The following is an 18,747-nucleotide window of genomic DNA, read 5'->3' as shown; positions in this document are numbered from 1 at the left end:
CAAACTTCTGATGCTTCACACATGTAGATGACATAAGGGCTCTCCGCTAAAGAAGCAGAGGTTAAGATGTATCTGTGTTATACCATGACATGAGGGATAAAAAGGATTTGTCTACTGAAGTGAAATAAATTAAATTTCAAGCAGCGTTGCGTCGTACATTTAAATTAAGATGGATTAAATGAGAAAACCAAGCATGTTTATGCCTCACTCGCTTTGTTTCCCCTCCTAGGGTTCAGTAGAATGTTTTAAAGCTGATTATATATATATATATATATATATATATATATATATATATATATATATATATATATATATATATATATATATATATATATATATATATATATATATATATATATATATATCTCCTACCTAATATATATCTCCTACCTAAGCTAGCAAATTGGGTACATGTTGAAATGTAATGGCAGTATCTTGTTGTGGGGATGGTTTTGTTAAGCAGGAATAGGAGAGCTGCTCCTATGATGCTTTATGATATGATATGATGGATGGAAGTAAATAAAGGGCGATGACTGATAAAAAAACAGCTAGAAGCTGCAAAACAAAAAGAAAACCAGATGCTGTGGTTTACTTTCCAGCAGAACAATCCTAACCAGAGCTCCAATAGAATGGTTTCGAAAGCATAGCTATGTGTTAGAATGTCCTAGTCAAAGTCCAGCCCTAAATCAAACTGATGATCTGTGAAAAAAACTTGGAAATAACTGATGTTCATGAATCCTCCCCATCAAATCTGAGTGAACTTGAGCTATTTTGCAAAGAATGGGATTTTTTTAGCAAAGACTTAATTTCCTTCTGATGTCAGAATTACTGTGGACCTATTACATAAGATCCTAATAAAATACACTGAGGTTTGTAATTATGTGACAGTGTGTATATGTGAACACACACAAATATATCATTCACGAGATGCTCCTACAACAAACATGTCCTGCTCTCTTCTTTGCTTCATGTTCATCAAAGGAAAGAAATGCGGCAGTAAGAGATGAGCAGAGCAGCAATAAATGGGGCAGGAGATGGCTGGAAAATAACAGAGGGAAAGACTTCAGACACCACACAGGCATTGACTACAAAGAGATCCATCTATTAGGGGACACTGTGTGCTCTTATCTGCACACCCATGCTGCTCAGTTTTGTCACCTCCCTCATTTGCTGCCATTGTTGTGATCCTCACTCAGTGGCCCTGTTCATTATCTGATCCCAGCAGTGAGTTTCAGTTTGTTTGCAAACAGCTTTGAAACATGGTTGCATACATGAATATTACGTTAAAATGTGTTGATGTTGGTAGACCTAGAATGTTTTCAGGTACTACAATGCCTCACACACATGCTGGGTCATGGAGGCAAGATGCTATTAAGTTGGTCCAAATATCCATTTTTGAAGAAGTATTTGAATTATACCCAGCAGATGATCCACAGCCATACAAAGAAAAGTTTTGCTTAGAGTTAGGATCTATCCTCGACAATACTCCCAACTGATTTCACTCAGAGAAAACAGAGATAAAGACCAAGGATAAAGGGACAAAGATTATTGAGATGCATCAGGACAATAAAGAGTTTTGTCCACATAACCAGAGGTGGGTAGAGTAGCCAAAAGGAACAAAACAGAGAAGAAAGAGGGAGAAGATGGTAGACAAACATCTTTGAAGGTGTTTGATCTTACCCGGATGTTGTCAAAGGATGCTCTGTTGGTGACATCATAAAGCAGCAGCAGAGCTGGAAGGAGAAAGAAAAAAAATAGTTGTTTTTAGCTTTATTTCATCAATAATTTAGCAAACCCTGTGGAGGAAGTCCTATCAAGCTTCAGTTAGTTTCAGTTAATAGTTTCTGTTAGTTTCTGACAAAAAATTAAAAAAATCCTTACAACTGATTGACCATTTTCAAATCAAACAACTTTATTTATCCCACTAGGGCACTTCAGTTTTAGCCTACCAGTTGTATTAAACAGGACAAGACGACAATCAATTAAGCATTCAGCAACACTGTAGATAACATCATATTGCATTTGGGTACCAGGACAAAGAAGCAAATACAAAGGTCAAAATACATGGAACAAACAGGGACCAATGTTCAAGCAGATTTAAAAAAAAAAAAAAAAGTGAAATAAATACAGTAACGTTAAATAAATACAGAGGTTTACGATGCACTAAACCTCTAAACTAGCACTGTTTAAAAACCTAATGGCAGAAGGAATAAAATAATTAGGGGGGGCATGGTAGTGCAGTTAGGTTTGACCCAATTATGTACCACAGGGTCATGGGAGGTTGGTAACCATCTTCAGCGGTTAATGGGCGAGAAGCGGGGACACGCGGCACACCGTTGACATGTTGCCTGTCACAGGGCTAAAATGTAACAGTTTTATTAAACTTCAAAATATTTAAATGCCTTTTATAAACTTGAGTTGTGATAATTGTGCAATAACGGGCAAAGCAGAGACTGATTATTATAATCTGCGATCTGTGTTAAATCGAAATGTATGACATCATAGTTATGTGTCTCGCATTGTCCCTCACAAGCATCCTGTTGTCCCACATTTGGTTCTTTGAGATCTGGTCACCCTAGTTCCAGCTGACTACGTAGACCACACTGTTGACATGAGATAGCTGAGCAGTTTAAGACGCAATTACTACATTAATTTCTGATTTAACAATCACTTCCCAACTAAAGACAGCAGTCACAAAGAAAACAGTTTTTGAATTCTCAGAACCACTATTGGACATTTCCATTAGCCTCGTGAGACCATCCTGATCTCGCGAGCTTTCAAGGTTTCACTCGCAGATCAGTCTGGCTACTTTCCGTTAAAGAAAATTTGGAGCCGTTCACCAAACGAACGTCCAATCAGCGTTGGCTTTGAGGCGGGTTGAGGTGTGACGCAACGAAAAGCACGACAGTTCAGTCTAAAGAACATGGCGGCTTCAGCCGACGAACCTAGCGTTAGCGTGGCTATCGAGCAAGTTTTATCGGAATTACAGAGTATTTCTTTGCTGAGCTAACGAGCCTTTACCTGCAGCAGCAAGAGTAGCTTGGCTTGTGGTTGTGTTTTCGTCGTCGCTCGTAACAGAGCATGTTGACGAGTACTTCATATGCTTCGTTGATCTGATTGGTTTATTTGGCCCGTCTATCACCAACATAGGCCAATCAGCTAACCAGTATTTTCGCCCCTTCCCAAAATTTACTCTAATATAAATTTACTCTAGTTGCACATTTGCTGTGAACATCGTGACCTAGTTAGTTTGTAAGGTCGTGTGATAGTTAAGTAAACAAAGTTGATGCTCATCATCAAACTGTTTGTTCTGCTTTTTCCCTCAAATTGGAATCAAAGAGAATCGAAAAGGAATCAAATCGTTTCATAGAATTGATAAGGGAATCGGAATCGTGAAAATCTTTTCAATTCCCAACCCTAGTTGTAGGAGTGGGGTGATGTAATGAAATGAGGGGGTTTTGGTAATAATGCAAGTAGCTGATTTCTGAACCACTTGTAGCTTATGGAGTCATAGCATTGTCAACGTAACAATGCTATGAAAATCAATGGAGGCACGGTGAGGGGACTATGGGAGGGACTAAGGTGATTAATGTTGCGTAAATTAAGATAGGTAGAACAGGTGATGTTATTGATGTAAAAGGTCAAGAATAGAGCGCTATCGAGGATGACACCTAGACTCTTAACTTGAGGCGAGGGAGAGACTAATGAACCATCAAGTGAAAGGGAGAAACTATCTGCTTTGGGTAATACAGATTTGGTTCCTATGAGGAGGATCTCAGTTTTATCACTGTTCAGTTTAAGGACATTGGAAGTGAACCAGGATTTAAAATCAAAATTGTAATGATTCAGTCTGTTCCTGTCTGAGATAACCCCACCTGCAGTCTCTGTGACATCATTACTTATTCCTGCTCAGCTCAGGTAAGCAGGTCTGAGCAGTTACACCCACAGCAGTTCCATTTAAGTGGAGTTGCTGCTAGGAAGTGCACTATATATTCAAGCCTCTCCCAGTGTGTAACTGCCAGATTCTTGAAACCACCATGTGAGTAAACCATGCAGCACTCCTTGATTACCTGCCTGATATCACCTTGTCTCGTTCTCGTGATTTCTTCTGCCTGTCTTATCCCTGTTGGATTCTCCTGTTGGCTTCTGTTTCTGGACCTCGTAAACCCTGAAGCTTCTCTCAACCAAGTCTGCCTGCCTCTGTCCATGTTCAGATATCGCTGCCTGGATTGTGCCCCTCGTGAACGACAAAGTGTGGATCCTGGACTCGCTTCTTTCTGCAGTCCTAATGGAAACCTCATCCTGTTAATTGCCTCTCTGTGCATGACCTAAGCCCCGACATTGGATTCCCTTTCTGTCTCTGCCCTGCAACCTAACTACATGAAGTGGATCATTTAGTTAGTGTTCCGGATCTCCCAGATGGAGCCTTTGGATCCAACTGTCGGAATCAATGCAACTTCTACACATTTATAATGCAACCCCCCCCCCCAAAAAAAAAACAAAAAAACAAAAAAAACAATTCAAGGCCAACATTACTATAATTAACATATGAAAAAAATTGGATTGGCTTTTTCACCGACATATATGTCCATTGAAAAAATATTTAATACAATGCAAATATAATAAAGGGCAACACTGAAGACCAACATGGGTTTCATGGAGCACAACATCTGATGTCTGGTTACTTATAAGTTTTGGTACGAAAAGTAAAACTTCAGAGACATTATTAGAGACCTTTTACTTATCATTGAAAACCTTCCAAGTGTACCTACAGGAATGAATGAGGGCAACAGATTTAAGATAACAAAACTGGACATGAAAATGAGTGCATTACCCTCTTATATGATTGCCCTTGTATCAGGATTTTCTCTACATGTAATTGATCGTTGTGCACCGCCACGGCAAAATTAAAGCTGCCACAACTTCAGAATAAAGTTTAACAAAAATATATGTTAAAACAATGTTCAAGCTATATTATGTATAGCCTATATTGGCACACTAATCATAATCAGAGTTTGAAACTAATTTACATATCATGAAACATTATAAATGTACTTTATTTTGAAAAACCAACACCACCTGTTCCTTCATGTCTGGCTGCAAAGCCGGCTACTAGCTACTGTGAAGTATTACCAGATTAGGTGGCTTTCTGCTCAATTGAGCAGTTTGAATTTTGATTTTGTGGGTATAATTTGCTTTAGCCGGGTAGACTTAATTTGCACGTATTTGAAGTCAGTTTGGCAGTTTCAGGGTTAATGTCATAATTTCATTAATCTTTGGTTCATAGCAATAATCCCTGATCTGTGTCCATCACTGATTGGCTATTATCTTCCAAGGTGTTGACAACAGAAAAGTGGCAGCGACTGATCAGAAATCACAACGGATTGTATTATAGTTCAATGGAGTAAATTCAGCATTCACATGTTCAGCGTTCGGATGGCCGGCATGCAGATGTTCAGCCTTTCAGCCAACAGTGGATTTGGCAATAAAGGTAAGACATCAGTTCAACCATAGCAAAAGTAATTATTTCAAATGTTTAGAATTAAGATTTGCATATTTATGTGTGCACAGTGATCATAGTTTGAGTCTTTTGAAAGTGAAACGAAGGTTGCTTTGAAGCCTAATCTGATCTGCAAACATGTTGCAAACAGAGGAGGATGTGTCACATGAGACTCTCACCGGATCTGTTGTTGCTGCGTTGTCGTCAGGCAAAGAACTCTGAGTGGGTTGTGTTGGATCGCAGCTTTCAAAAACGCATAGTATTGATGTGCATTCAGGCCCACCCATACAGTAAGTATAACTTTAGTTGATTGGGCAGGTTTTTGTGTGTTGTGGCGGTTTTTAACAGATTTTTGGGTTGGAAAAACTTGACTATCTGGCAACACTGCTACTGTGCTGTGCTGCTCTCAGGAGGGAAGGAAAGCTAGAGACGACAGTGCAGTTCTCATTAAGCATCTTTGCTGCTCTATTTTGCAACTTTTCAGACCCCTCTAGTAAATTTATTTCAAAAAGCGACTGGCAACAAGCCACTTTTGGCAACTTTTTTTGTTTTAATGGTGGTTTTACCAAAAGCACCAGTCATTCTGGAGTCACTGTACTGAAGCAGCAGTGAGAGCTGGAGCTGCCACAAGAGTTCTCACTTCCCTCAGCTCTGTCTCACAGGCACACCACAGCTGCTGCCTCGTCATAGTATTTTTGTGTCTGTTAAACTGTTGCATTAAAATAATTCCCTGAATTTGATTTACGCAGCTTCAGTCACCTTGTTCACTTTGTGTGCCTCTGTCTTCTAGGTACATTTCTTTATGTAGTTTTATGTAGTGTGTATTCAGGCAATGCATTAAAATAAAAAAAAATCATTTAGTAATTTGTTTGGTCACAATTAAAATCACTGTTCAGTTAACAATATTTGATTATCAGAATTTTTTTTGACAAACCCGAAAGAAAATAAGGTGAAATAAAATACAAGTAATGTGAATACCTTCAAAATATGTAAGGAGTTGAAAGTACAGATAATTGCATGAAAATGTAAAGAGTAGAAGTAAAAAGTAGGCTAAAAAATAATTACTGTAGTAAAGTATAAATAACCAAAGTGTCTACTTAAAGTAATAAAAGTATTTGTACTTAGTTATTTGACAACTGTGTTAATGTTGATTACTATCTTGATAATTTTAGGTAGGTTGTAGATTGAGCTTGTTTTGTCTTGTTTCTTGAGTCTTAAGCAGTTGACTTATAGCAGTTTCTTTTGTAATCTTTAAAATATTTGCCATTTTCACATTGATGTGTTTCTCTCTTAAACAAATCTCCCTGTATTTCCATTAAATTTAACAGTTAATACCAGGATTTCTTTCATTGTTCTACATAAATCTACATATTGCTTTATGGACTTTAGAGTCATTTAAATAAGCTGATAGTTGCTACATTACTTTAGCATGGTACCACACCACGTTAGACTTTATCTTAGAGCCAAGCCTCAAGTGATGAGATAACCTATAAAAACCTATCTATAATCTGCCGCCCGAATAATAATTTGCAGATATTTGAGCAGGTGAAATGCAGGGACAAATAAATGTAAATGGATTACAGAGTTAGCTCAGGAAAGTGCTGAACTCTGCTCTATAGCACAGCATTAGTCTGCTCCCTGACAACATAACTGCACATGTGAATCCTAATGAGCTCCAACAGTGTTGTGCTGCCACAGAGAATAATATCACCTCGGGCATATTTTAGTGGAAAAATGTGAGCATTATGGAGCTCTGTAGGACAAAAAAAAATCATTACACCTACAAAGCCATTTTACCTCATTTTCACAGATGGCTTAACCTTCAGTTGGAAAATGTGGCCTAAGGCTATTACCTCCAAAACACTTCACCTCCTCCTCCCGTATGTAATCCGACAGTCATTGTCTGTGTTACATATATCTCACTATCCTTATTCTTACTCTGCCTGTGTTCCACTTTTCTTCTCTATACGTAACCGTTCTACATCTCAGTCATGGCTGCATTATCTCCGACCCATAATGAATTAAATCCTTTGCTTGTATATTTTAGCTAGGCAAGTCTGTGAAGGGTATTTAATGAGTTGTAATCTCTGTGAGTGTTGTCTGAGTGTGTCAAACCAAGAAACAGAGGAGAGTGGAAAGTCTCAAAGAGACTTTGAGCTGGAAGAGCTGTCCAGCAAGTTAATTTCCTCCCTCATTGCTCCTGTGGTTATCTACCACTGTAAGAAGATCCGAGTACACCACAAGAAGTTGATATGTGCATGCGCGCATGCACGCTAAATAGGAATACATTTTGCCATCATGAAGACAAATGAAAGGAGTCTAATCTGTCAAAAAGAGGCCAAACACCTCCAAGATAAAGGCTTTACTTGCATTAGTTAACAGTTTTCTACTGTGGGAAATGATCATTATTTTGCAATGTGGTACCTCGTTTATATCAAGCTTGTTTTTTTCATTTAGAAGGTGTTGAAATAGCTATCATACAAGGTCAGAGCCTAGATAATTATTTTGGCATAATGGCTGAGTGTCTCCTGTGAACTTCCCATCTGCCAATTAGTGAATATGCTAACTTGGTGCTGAACACACAATAAAAGTTGCGCCTGTAGATGCGTTTAAGAAAGAAGCAAGCCAGAAATGCAAAAATGCAGCATGTGTAATTTAATCAAGTCAAAGCAACCAGTGAAAGATCGCATCAATCTGAAGAAAAACCAAAGCTATCTGGATTGTGGAGTCATAACATTAAAACCAGTGTGTGAAATGCACCTGTATAATAAAAACCAAGTAATGTATTCAGATGTAGTGTATTTAGCGCCAAGGGCCCGTAAGGATAAATAAATATAAGGAAAACTTAACACTAGCACAGCCAAGGAGTAATTTTAATCAATTTGCATGTTCAATCACTATATTAAACAGATAAAACCTTGCAGTTCCCCAGCTTTTGCTAAAACCGCAAATTCTGAATTAAAAAAAAACTTTTATAGCAAAGGAAAATGTATTTCTACTCATTTGGCCACAATCTGTCACTTTGACTGCAGGGAATTCTGCGCCGGTCTATTTTGATTTTACCTGGCAAAATAAAAGTAGAAAGCCACCGCTAGAAATTTGACAACTATTTGTTCAGGAACATCTCCAAAACAGTTCCAAACCAAGACCATGTGCAAATTAATCCAGTACATGTCAGATAAGACAGATAAATTTGAGATCAAATACTGGCTGGCAGCAAAAGTCAAGTCAAAATACATGCTGAATTGGGTTCCATATATAGGAAGGGAGTAAAAGTGGCATAGAGGTTAGCTTCATGGAAGGCAATGCGTTTCTTAAAGCAATTTAAGAACCACTTTGCCTCCTTCCAACAAATGGCAAGCAGAGCTTCTCTCTACAGAGGAGCTGAAATGTGAAGCTGCAAGGCTAACAACTTATCAGGGAAAGCCCTGCTAAATTGTGTGTACTCTCAGCAATGTGTAAACAAGGTTCTACATCACTGTTGGGTAAAAAAAAAAAAAAAGAGGAAAAAACCAGTCTGTGCATTATTACTGCAGCACAGAATACCTTGGGGACATTCTAGAATAGATGCATAAGGACATAATAGGCAAAGGATGGTACGTGGAGATGCCCTGATGCTAGTTTGTAACATACTGGACCTATAAGAATCACGATTTTTTTATGCTCATTATGTAACCATATTGAAATTATGGTGAGACACCAGCTCAGAATTCACATATACTTACAGAGAGACATGTCAAATGACAAATCAGCATTCCTAGAGGAGACCCTAAAAATGCAAAAACAAAATATGAAGGAAAAAGCTAAATTCAAAGTTAACAAAAATGTAAATTGTTCAGGTTAGTTGAAATGCAGGAATACATGTCCATGTCCTCTTCCAGATGTGCACTGGCAGCAAGATCCTGCGATGGAAGTTTCTGAAGCAGCTGGGAGAGGAAATTCAAGGTGAGTTTATGGAAAAGAGACAGCCACCTAAGCCTTGATGGCTTAGGTGGTAATCTAAGCCATCAAGACTCAAGAGTACAGGAGTACAGAAGGTTAAAAAAAAAGGAGGCAATGTAGGTGCAGAGAAGCTGCACACACAAAAAAACAAAAAAAAAAACAATCAAATCTCAGAGAGGCAGATGCCGCAAAGTCGTGTGCGGGCTGGGAGTTGTAAATATTTTCATTTATGTCATTCGAAATTGTGTAAATTTGATTATATATATTAAAAAAAATCTTGCTTTCGTAGCTGTTTGTGGTTTCTTTGATTTCATTTCACACTGGTTGATTACAGTTCATCACAAATATTTAGTTTAGATAATTTTCTGTGATTATGAAAGCTAAAATGATTGATTTATAATATTAAATTTTGTTAGATTTCTTGGACAGATTGACAATTTCTTGTGTGTATGTATATTATAACACAGTTTGCGTCAAGATGATGTGAAATGACCACTTGTAGCCTTCTTAAGGGTTACAGTAAAGTGGCCGTTCAAGTGTTTTATTTCACAATAATTTAAAAATATTTTAAAATATTGTACAGAGGAAGAACTCTTTGGAAGAGCTCAGATAATGTCCATAGCATAATTTGAAGACTGACTAAATCTGTGGAGTCAGATATTTAAAAAAGTAATAATATACAACCTGCATGTTTTTGTTTAAAGAACCCCCGGGTATATGTATACTTGAGGACCGCAATGTTTAAGGTTATTATTTGTTGTTTTATTAATTAATAAATTCATCAATTCAATTTCATCAAAATGTTTTCAATTTACATCCTAAAAGAAATTCAGACAATTCTGAACCAAAAATGCAATAAAGACAATCTGATATAAGACCAGAAGGCTCATTGTTTTAGTCAATTGTAAGTAGATAGTTTTTTGTTTGTTTTAACAGGAATGCATTATAAAAAAGTGTTATAGAGACTTTCTGTAATCAATTAATTAGGTTTACTCATTTGGATTGTATAATTTCATTGCAGTTTTGTTTCATATAACTGAATCTGATTTTTACCCTGAAGTCACTGAGTCATGACAGACATAATAGACAGGTGACTATATTGAGTTCATTTATGTATCTAAAATGAATCCAATTGTTGGCTATGTATAGCGATACCTTTGGTTTGAACCAAAGATCAGACATTAATAACTCTTTAGTCCACACACCCGTACTACCAGCTGGCAATGAGACTAAGCAAAATGTTTTCTCACATGAAATCACTTACTCAAAGCACTCCTGCTGTACTTTGTTCAGTGGGATTCTTTTTTTTAAGTGTTCAGGAATAGTCGTGTTTGCCACAGAATAAAAACAACATATGAGAGGCAGGATTATTTGAATCTTTCTGGTTTGGGAGGTGACCAGTTGTTGGGGCTACTGAGTATAAAATGTAATTCTCAGGTAAAGACATCCCTGCCCAAGGACAAACTAAAGGAACACAAACTAAATTGGTGTTCAATTTGTGTATTGTAGCAAGAAATATAATTTTTTTTAACCCTATGAATCCTGATGATCTTTTTCAAATGACACTTGGAAATAAAGTGTTATGTAAACACTGAAAATTAGTCTTAACAACTGAGGGCTGTGGAAGGATTCCCACAGTACACTCCTATGATGTGTATCTTTGTACAGGTATCATTATGTTAAATGTTTGAACTCCAGTTAGCTGTTTATTCTGTTTCATAGTTAGTATGACACTTGATACTGAACTTTGAGCCCATACAAAAGACAGAAAATGGAGCTTTGACCAGACATCCTTTTACAAAGGGAAGTGTTTACATGTCGTTCTCAGTGCAGTGATCTGTGTATCTATTCCAGGCATTAACCTATAGAGAAGTAAATTTCCATCTGCTTACAAACAGAAGCAACAAAGCACCACGAGTCATAGCAGACCAGCTATTGATTTTAGTGTACAGCGAATGCGAGTGATGTTACTTTGCGACCAGTGCTCTACTCCATTAGCCCTCTGAAAGTTCCAGCACCTGTTACCATTTCTGCTGCTTCTCCTGGTTAAGTGTGGGCAACAGGCCTCATCCCTGAAGCATCACGTTTTCGCAGAAGAGTGGATCAATCATAATAAAAAGGTAAAAATTCCCCTAAGAGCTGCAGCTCGACAAATTATTTAGGTTCATAATGTTACGTTTTGAAAGTTGGTTCCTGAAAAACAGATTAAAGAAGTCTAATATTTCGGTGTTTAGACATTATGTAAAGCTCTGAACTAGCTCATTTGTTTTATAAAATAGAAGTTGTAGGTTTAATATTAGGGCTTGGCGCTATAGCCTAAAATCAATGTTGCAGTATATTTACCAGTTAACCTCAGAAACGATAAATGGTCGATGCTAGTGCCCAAACTATGTTTGTGCCGATATCAGTAGTTATAGCGACAAGGGTCCCTTTCTTGATGTCCCATGCAGACAGCATTGCGCCTAAACCCTGTCCGACCACCTCTCTGGTATTGACTGAAAATTTATGCCATCTCAAGCACTCTGGTGTGCAGTTTCTATTCGTCACAGATCAGATGTAATGTACAGTCAGACTAATGTGCGGGTCCATCGTGGTACTGAGCCAGAGATCAGATGTGGCTGCAACATGCTTAACGGCTGCTTCTCTTCCTTCTCCAGCAACTCTACTGCTGTCCCAGCTTCCGCATCTCACTTCTGGTTATCACGCTGGATGGGGTGGAGTCACGTGACCACAGACCGTACATGTAGAGCAGCGTCTTAAAGAGACATGACCATACCATACCTTTATCTATAAAAGCAACTTTTACTTCTATTTTTTTTTAAAATACTGAAAATACCGACATGGGCAAAACGATGTCGGTTATTGTCGTAGATTTCTTTCACAATTAATGTAGCCAATAATTTCGCTCAACTATGATGGGTAAAATGTTTGTGGGGAGCCCACACAGCTCACAGTATGGCCGGAAATGTGGGAGCCTTTAGTTTGTCTCCTAAGCCAAGTTGTTGCTCCTTTACTTTCAGCTAAAGGGTCATTACGTTCACATGCGGGGGAATTCCCAGTCCCACCAGGAGAGAGAGTGTGCAGATTTGTGACATAGTTTTGCTTCTTTTGGCAAACATCTGAGTTTTGTAAACACACCCAATTTCACCAAAAGCTTGCCACAGAGTCAGGATGGCACCAAAAGCTTACCAACTATTATTTGTGCAGACACTGGCGGAGTCTGTTCTGTTGGGGGAACAATGGACGCACATTAAAGTTGCTTAAATTACCACAGTGACCCAGGAGCCCAGCTCCAAATCCATTCTCCTTCCACCTCATGCGGTGCCGGTAACGGACTCAGAAAGATCAGTTACACTACTAATTAAAGGGTAAGGGTTACACAGCAGTGGACCGTTACCGGATACCGGCATCTCTGTTTTTGAGCAAGGAGAGAATCAAGTATTAATGGGAGTATACAATGTTATGACCACGTCATAAGAAGAAGATGGTAAGATGAAAACAGCACAGCTATTAAAGTTTTTTTTGTGGGGTCGCGGCTGCTACTGCTAGAAATCTGTGTGGATGTGTAGTGAGAGCCAGAACAGTGACGTAAACGGCAGATGAATATCATGAACGTCGTCATTTTACTTGCACGTATCGAAACCCAATAAAGTGGAGGCTAACGGGTCCGTAGTTTCTAAACTTACCGTGAACGATAATGGGATGAAACAAAAGTTAGGACCGCAATTATCAGTTTGTGGATTAGTGCGACTGTGTCCACCACTGCTATAGTCAAAATTCTTAAGTCTGAAAAGGAAGCAGTCCAGTTAGATGAACATCATCAGATCATAATGTCTGTGAGTGTATCATCACTTATTTTACCCAAATTACTCCATTCTTTAGAAGCATGTTTTCCCCTCTCTACAAGATGTTAATCTAAACTTGATCTGGTGCATCCGTTGGGGTGGTGATGAAATCTCTAAAACCATTCCATTCAGGCTGATTCCCAGTCTCTTTGATTCCTTGCTTTGACCTTTTCTAACCACAGAACTGGCATAATACCCTTCTAGAAATGTCATTTTAAAGAGACGTAAATCCTACTGTCTTTTTAAAGTAAAATCATAATACTGAATGTAGTTAACAATATTAAACAGTCACTACTCAGCAGGATTAGAATCAAAGTGCTGTGTATTTGGTTGAGATGTACTGGAAAGTCATTAACAGCTTTATTACAACATGGGAAACACAAAGAGGGCAGTGGAGCCATTACAAGATAATGAAGCAGCAGGAGTCCTGGTTCTCAACAATATTGCCTAAAATACTCTCAATCATGAGCCACCATTTGAAGGCATAATTTGTAACGCAGTCATTACCTGTTTCACAAAATAAATTTTCTCAGTCCATTTCTTCTGGTTCATTATCTTTTTAGTGATGTGGGTTTCTTCAAGCAAGGACAGACTTGAGTGCTTTTGATAGAAATACTCTGCTCTTAAATGTTAATTTTGTCCAATTGTATTTAGTCTCCCAAGAATTTAGATTTCAATCACACAGTTAAAAGCTAGACCATTTCATATTTAAATGATTCTGAAACGTTGATATGATGGACTTTGTTCTCTTCCTTGAAACGGTAAAGTCACATTTCTCTCCAAAGGGCGCTCTGTTCTCTCATTCTTACATCAGATTTCTTTCCTCCATCTAATTTTGCACTCAAATTGCCCCCATTCTCGGGCAACATACCTCATCTAACTTGTTCCACCTACAGAGTGTGCTTCCCTTCTCATATTTTGCACCCTGTGGTTTCAGTTCATGCTGTGGAAATGACAAACTGTCAACTCCAGTCATAGAGGAGTGGGGGGAGATGTGCCAGGAGTATGCAGCTGGGTTCTGGACCCGTCCAGAACTTGTTGGTGCCCTACACCAGATGGGCCAGGCAGATTGCACCGGGCTCATCTCATTTGCACAGATAGTCAGGATCTTCTTGGCCCCACATAATGAGCTTAATGAAAATCATACTTGAGCCAAATTTGAGCAAAAAAATACATCAAATGATTTCCGCAGGGCAAAATGGCACACTGCAGGGCCTACATTTCTGTAATTAGACAGTGTTACACAGTCAGCAAATTTGATGCATCTTAAAGAACTATCTAGCCTATTCAAAGACAGAGATTAATTTCATATCTGTTAAATGTGCAATGACTAAGCATTTGTTCAAATGTAAGACATAAATACACATTTCAGCAATAGAGTATACTCTAAAAATCACCGTAAAGCAATATACATTTAATTACAAAATTTAAAAAAAATCTTAATTACAAACAAAAAAAAAAACAAGAGAAAAGTAATGCGTTTCGCAAGAGATGTTAATTTTAATCTAACCTTTTTCTATTTTAAAGTCCAGCTATAGAAAAATCCAATACATTTATTTACAGGGGCAAAAAAAGTATTTCCACCGATTGTGCAAGTTCTCCTACTAGAATTTTAATCATAGGTACACTTCAACAATGAGAGACAAAATAAGAAAAACATCCAGAAAATCAGACTGTAGGAATTTTAAAGAATTTAATTTTAAATTATGGTGGAAAATAGGTATTTGGTCAATACCAAAACTTTGTCATTGCCAACAAAGGATATGCTACAGAGGTCAAGTGTTTCCTGTTAGTCTGCAAGTTTTCAAAAGGATTTCACACACTGTAGCTGGTATTTTGGGGTCACATGTGCTATGGTGTTCTTGGGATACAACTGTACATTCTTTTTCATCCAAACACGACCAGTTGAGTTTGTGCCAAAAAGTTCTATTTTGGTTTAATCTGACCACATAACATTCTCCTATTCCTCTTCTGGAGCATCCATATGCTCGCTGGCAAACTTCAGATGGACCTGGATATGTACTGGCTTACGCAGGGAGACACGCCTGGCACTGCAGGACGCGAGTCCCTCTCGGCGTGGTGTGTTACTGATGGTATCCTTTATTACTTTGGTCCCAGCTCTGCAGATGATTCATCAAATCCCAGGGGCGGTTCTAGACCAAATTTACCAGGGGGACCAAGGTGGGGCCAGTGTTTTTTCACAGGGGCACAGAACAAAAAAATTCAAAACAATAAAATGGCAATATTTAACTGTGTAATAATATTAAATGAGCCACTTGTGGCTCTGGAACGGCAGGTTTCAGAACCCTGATCTAGCAGTTGAAAACTTTGCCCCCTGCTCAATACGGCTAAAGCTAAACGTGAAACATCTTAAGTTTTAAATTCTTTTTAGAGTAAAGCTCTATAGGTAAAAAATAATATTGGTCAAAGTCACCAATCAGTTATGGTTTCTTTGCCATTGCAAATAATTATGAGAAGTTTATTTAACATCATGCTTTTAGTACCGGGGCCATAACAGGGGCCAAGGCCATTTCTACAGGGGCATGGGCCCCTGTTGGCCCCTGTCTAGAACCGCCCCTGTCAAGTCCCTCCTTGTAGTTCTGGGATTTTTGCTCACTGTTTTCATGATAATTTTGTCATTCCATTTTATTACAATTACTCCCACAGCTGATTTATTTAGACCAACCTGCTACTTATTGTAGACTCAAAATTCCCAGCCTGATGCAGGTTTATAATTTTCTTCTTGTTGTCCTTCAACAGCTGTTTGATTTTGACCATAGCTGAGTTTGGAGTCTGTCTGAGTCAGTGGATAGGTGTCTTTTATACAGATGAGTTTAAACTGGTGCCATTAATACAGGTAATAAGTAGAGGACAGAAGAGCTTCTTAAAAAAGAAGTTACAGGTCTGTGAGGGTTATATTTTTTCGTTCCAAGTTTAAGCTGAGGAACTGAATATCCTTTAAACTTGTTCACTTCAACTTACTGGTGTTTTCAAATTGGGTAGACTCCTCTGACAGCCAGATCTTTACCTTTTAAAGTCTGACTCATAAAAAATGTGTCCATTAGTTCATGGCAACAGACAGTTCTGGTGTCAGCGGTGTTTGGGCTGCATCCTGTCCCCTGGAGCAGCCTGTCAGGCCGAATGAGTTTTATTTAAAAGTCAGGAATGGACAGACAGCTAAGAGATTCTGATCTAAGGCTCCCTGGGTATCTTGTTAAAGATCAGTGAGGGTAAACTGTAGAGTTCACAGATCAGAATAACAAGCAATGGGCCACAGTGACCCACAGAGGCATACTCCCCCATGTAGTTATAAATAACCTGACATCAGATGGAATCGGACCTGACCATGTGTTAAATCAAACATAGGCCAATAATTAAAAGTGAGAAATTGGAAACCAACACACATTTTTCTGGTTGTAATTTATTAAACTGACTTTGAAGGAAACGCCTGTGTTACTGGACTTTTGATCATTCAGGTTACGCAGAGAGAGTCACAATGTGAACTCAGCTGAGAGCATTTCAAATCTACATTCCCTTCTTAAAGTATTCCTATACAACTACAAACTTTATATTTTTTTATGTGAATTTTATGTGATAGTCAAGTCATGTTAAGTTCAAGGTACAATACCAAAAAAAAAAATAAGAGTATCCCTGACCTGTCTGCTGTACTCCTTAGTCTTCATAATGCCACTGGTGAGATTAAGTTACACACCGGTAACCCTTTTTTAGTAATTTGGTGAATTCTGAAGGCGATTAGTTGGATTGGATCTTATTTAGGGGTGTGAGAGTAAGCTGAATGCAAACGCATACCACACTTGTCATATATTTAAATTCAGAAGCCATTTTGAAAACCAAATGTACTTTTTCTTCCACTTGATGATGCACAGTGTTGGTCTATCACATAAACCCCTCCGTTTATACTGTTAGCTTAAGGTTATTCAATAGATCTTTGCAACACACTTCCACCCAACTTTCATTTTGTAGATTGTCAAGTTACAACAGGGCAATAGTCATTTAAAGTACATTTTATTACCTACAATAATGAGTTTTTCATTCCAAGAGGAGTGAGGGAGCTGTGATGAGCTGTGATGAGCCATCAGATGTCAGACAAAATATTGAAGACAGGAGCGCAGTAAAATGTCAGGGCAGTTTAGTTCAGTCAGGAGAAAATTAAAGCCAGCTGTGATGTCAGTCGTGATAACTCCGGTGTACTCGCATACACACAGAGGTAGGAAAACCTACCGTTGGCATCCCGGTAATAGGCATGTGTGACGCTGCGGAAACGCTCCTGACCAGCGGTGTCCCAAATCTGAAAGACAAGATGGAAGAAAGGGGTTTAGGCAACTTATGATAATACTCACATATCTGCCAAATAAAAAAAAAGTGCAAATAACTTGCTGTTTTAAAAACAAAAAACTAAAACCTGCAGTAGGGAATTCTAACACACCCCTATAGCCGCTAAGCATATGGATGTAAAGCAAGATGAACACACTAGCAAGAAAAAAAAATCTGCATTTTGTGTGCCCTGTTAAGGAAACAGGAAAATGATATTGCTGTGGCTTTTATATTATTGTCATAACAAATTTATTTTTTTCTTTTGCACAATAAAACAGAAGCAATTGAGATTATTGTGACAGCGGGTAGTTAATAAAGATTTCACGGTTTAGTTGTGCAATTTTATCTACAAAGTGGATAAATGTATAGTTCTCCCTTTCAGATTTCTATCACAGATTGAAAAGCTAACAGATTTTGAGATTTGGGCTTTTTTTTTTTGGGCGGCTGTTTTTGTGTTGTGTTTGGCCTGGAAATTGTCAGATCTGGCAACACAGTTTAGCTGTTAGTAAAGAGATGCTTTGGCTAACATAAGCACTGATGTCAGGCTGAACACTGACTGAAGTAAATATTCAGACAAGGAACGGTAACTACAGCAGCTTAAGAGAATAATGATCAGAACAAAGCAGTGTTCTCTTCTGCCTTCAAGCTAACCCTCCCAGCATGAATGTTTACTCCAGAGTCGATGTTTCCAACTAAAATTAATGCCGCTGCTTCCTTTTCGCTCCCGTTTGCTCAGTTCCCACTTTTAGTATTCATGGGCCTTTCAGACAGGCTGCGACGACCGCACTGCTGCGCTGTGAAACCCATTCTTTTCAATGGCTTGCGCCGCGCCAGGGCGGTTTATCGCTGCGTCGAGCAAAGCGCAAGCACAGCGCAGCGCACCGCTTCGCGCGCCGCGCTCAAAGTTCAACTATGTTCAACATAGTTGAACTTTGAGCGCGGCGAGCGCGGCGCGCCGTGATGAATGCACGCGTTGCCATAGAAACCGCAAATGCGCTGCGCTGAACCCCGCGGCCAGCGCAGCGCAAATCGCTTCCTGTCTGAAAGGCCCTTAAGACATAAGTCTGAATATCCATGCCACACTACGGTGACCACAGTCGTCTCCAAGTAGGCTACGAATGTAGT

General features: G+C 38.6%; 1 protein-coding gene across 1 annotated transcript in view; it reads right to left on the bottom strand.

Annotated features, from left to right (window-relative positions):
* The window catches only part of LOC105930857 (ras-related protein Rab-26), a 111,446-nt gene that overhangs the window by 48,476 nt on the left and 44,223 nt on the right, over positions 1 to 18,747 (bottom strand). Inside the window, exons 5-6 of the mRNA XM_012869246.3 lie at positions 17,530 to 17,596; positions 1,681 to 1,733 (exon numbers count right to left, since the gene is read on the bottom strand). Coding sequence (XP_012724700.2) covers positions 1,681 to 1,733; positions 17,530 to 17,596 — 120 coding nt within the window. The remainder of the gene's footprint in view (positions 1 to 1,680; positions 1,734 to 17,529; positions 17,597 to 18,747) is intronic.

Source organism: Fundulus heteroclitus, chromosome 10 (assembly GCF_011125445.2).
Source record: "Fundulus heteroclitus isolate FHET01 chromosome 10, MU-UCD_Fhet_4.1, whole genome shotgun sequence".
Classification (NCBI taxonomy): domain Eukaryota; kingdom Metazoa; phylum Chordata; class Actinopteri; order Cyprinodontiformes; family Fundulidae; genus Fundulus; species Fundulus heteroclitus.
The sequence above is the reverse complement of the archived record's forward strand: the minus strand, read 5'-3'. Positions and strand labels throughout refer to the sequence as shown.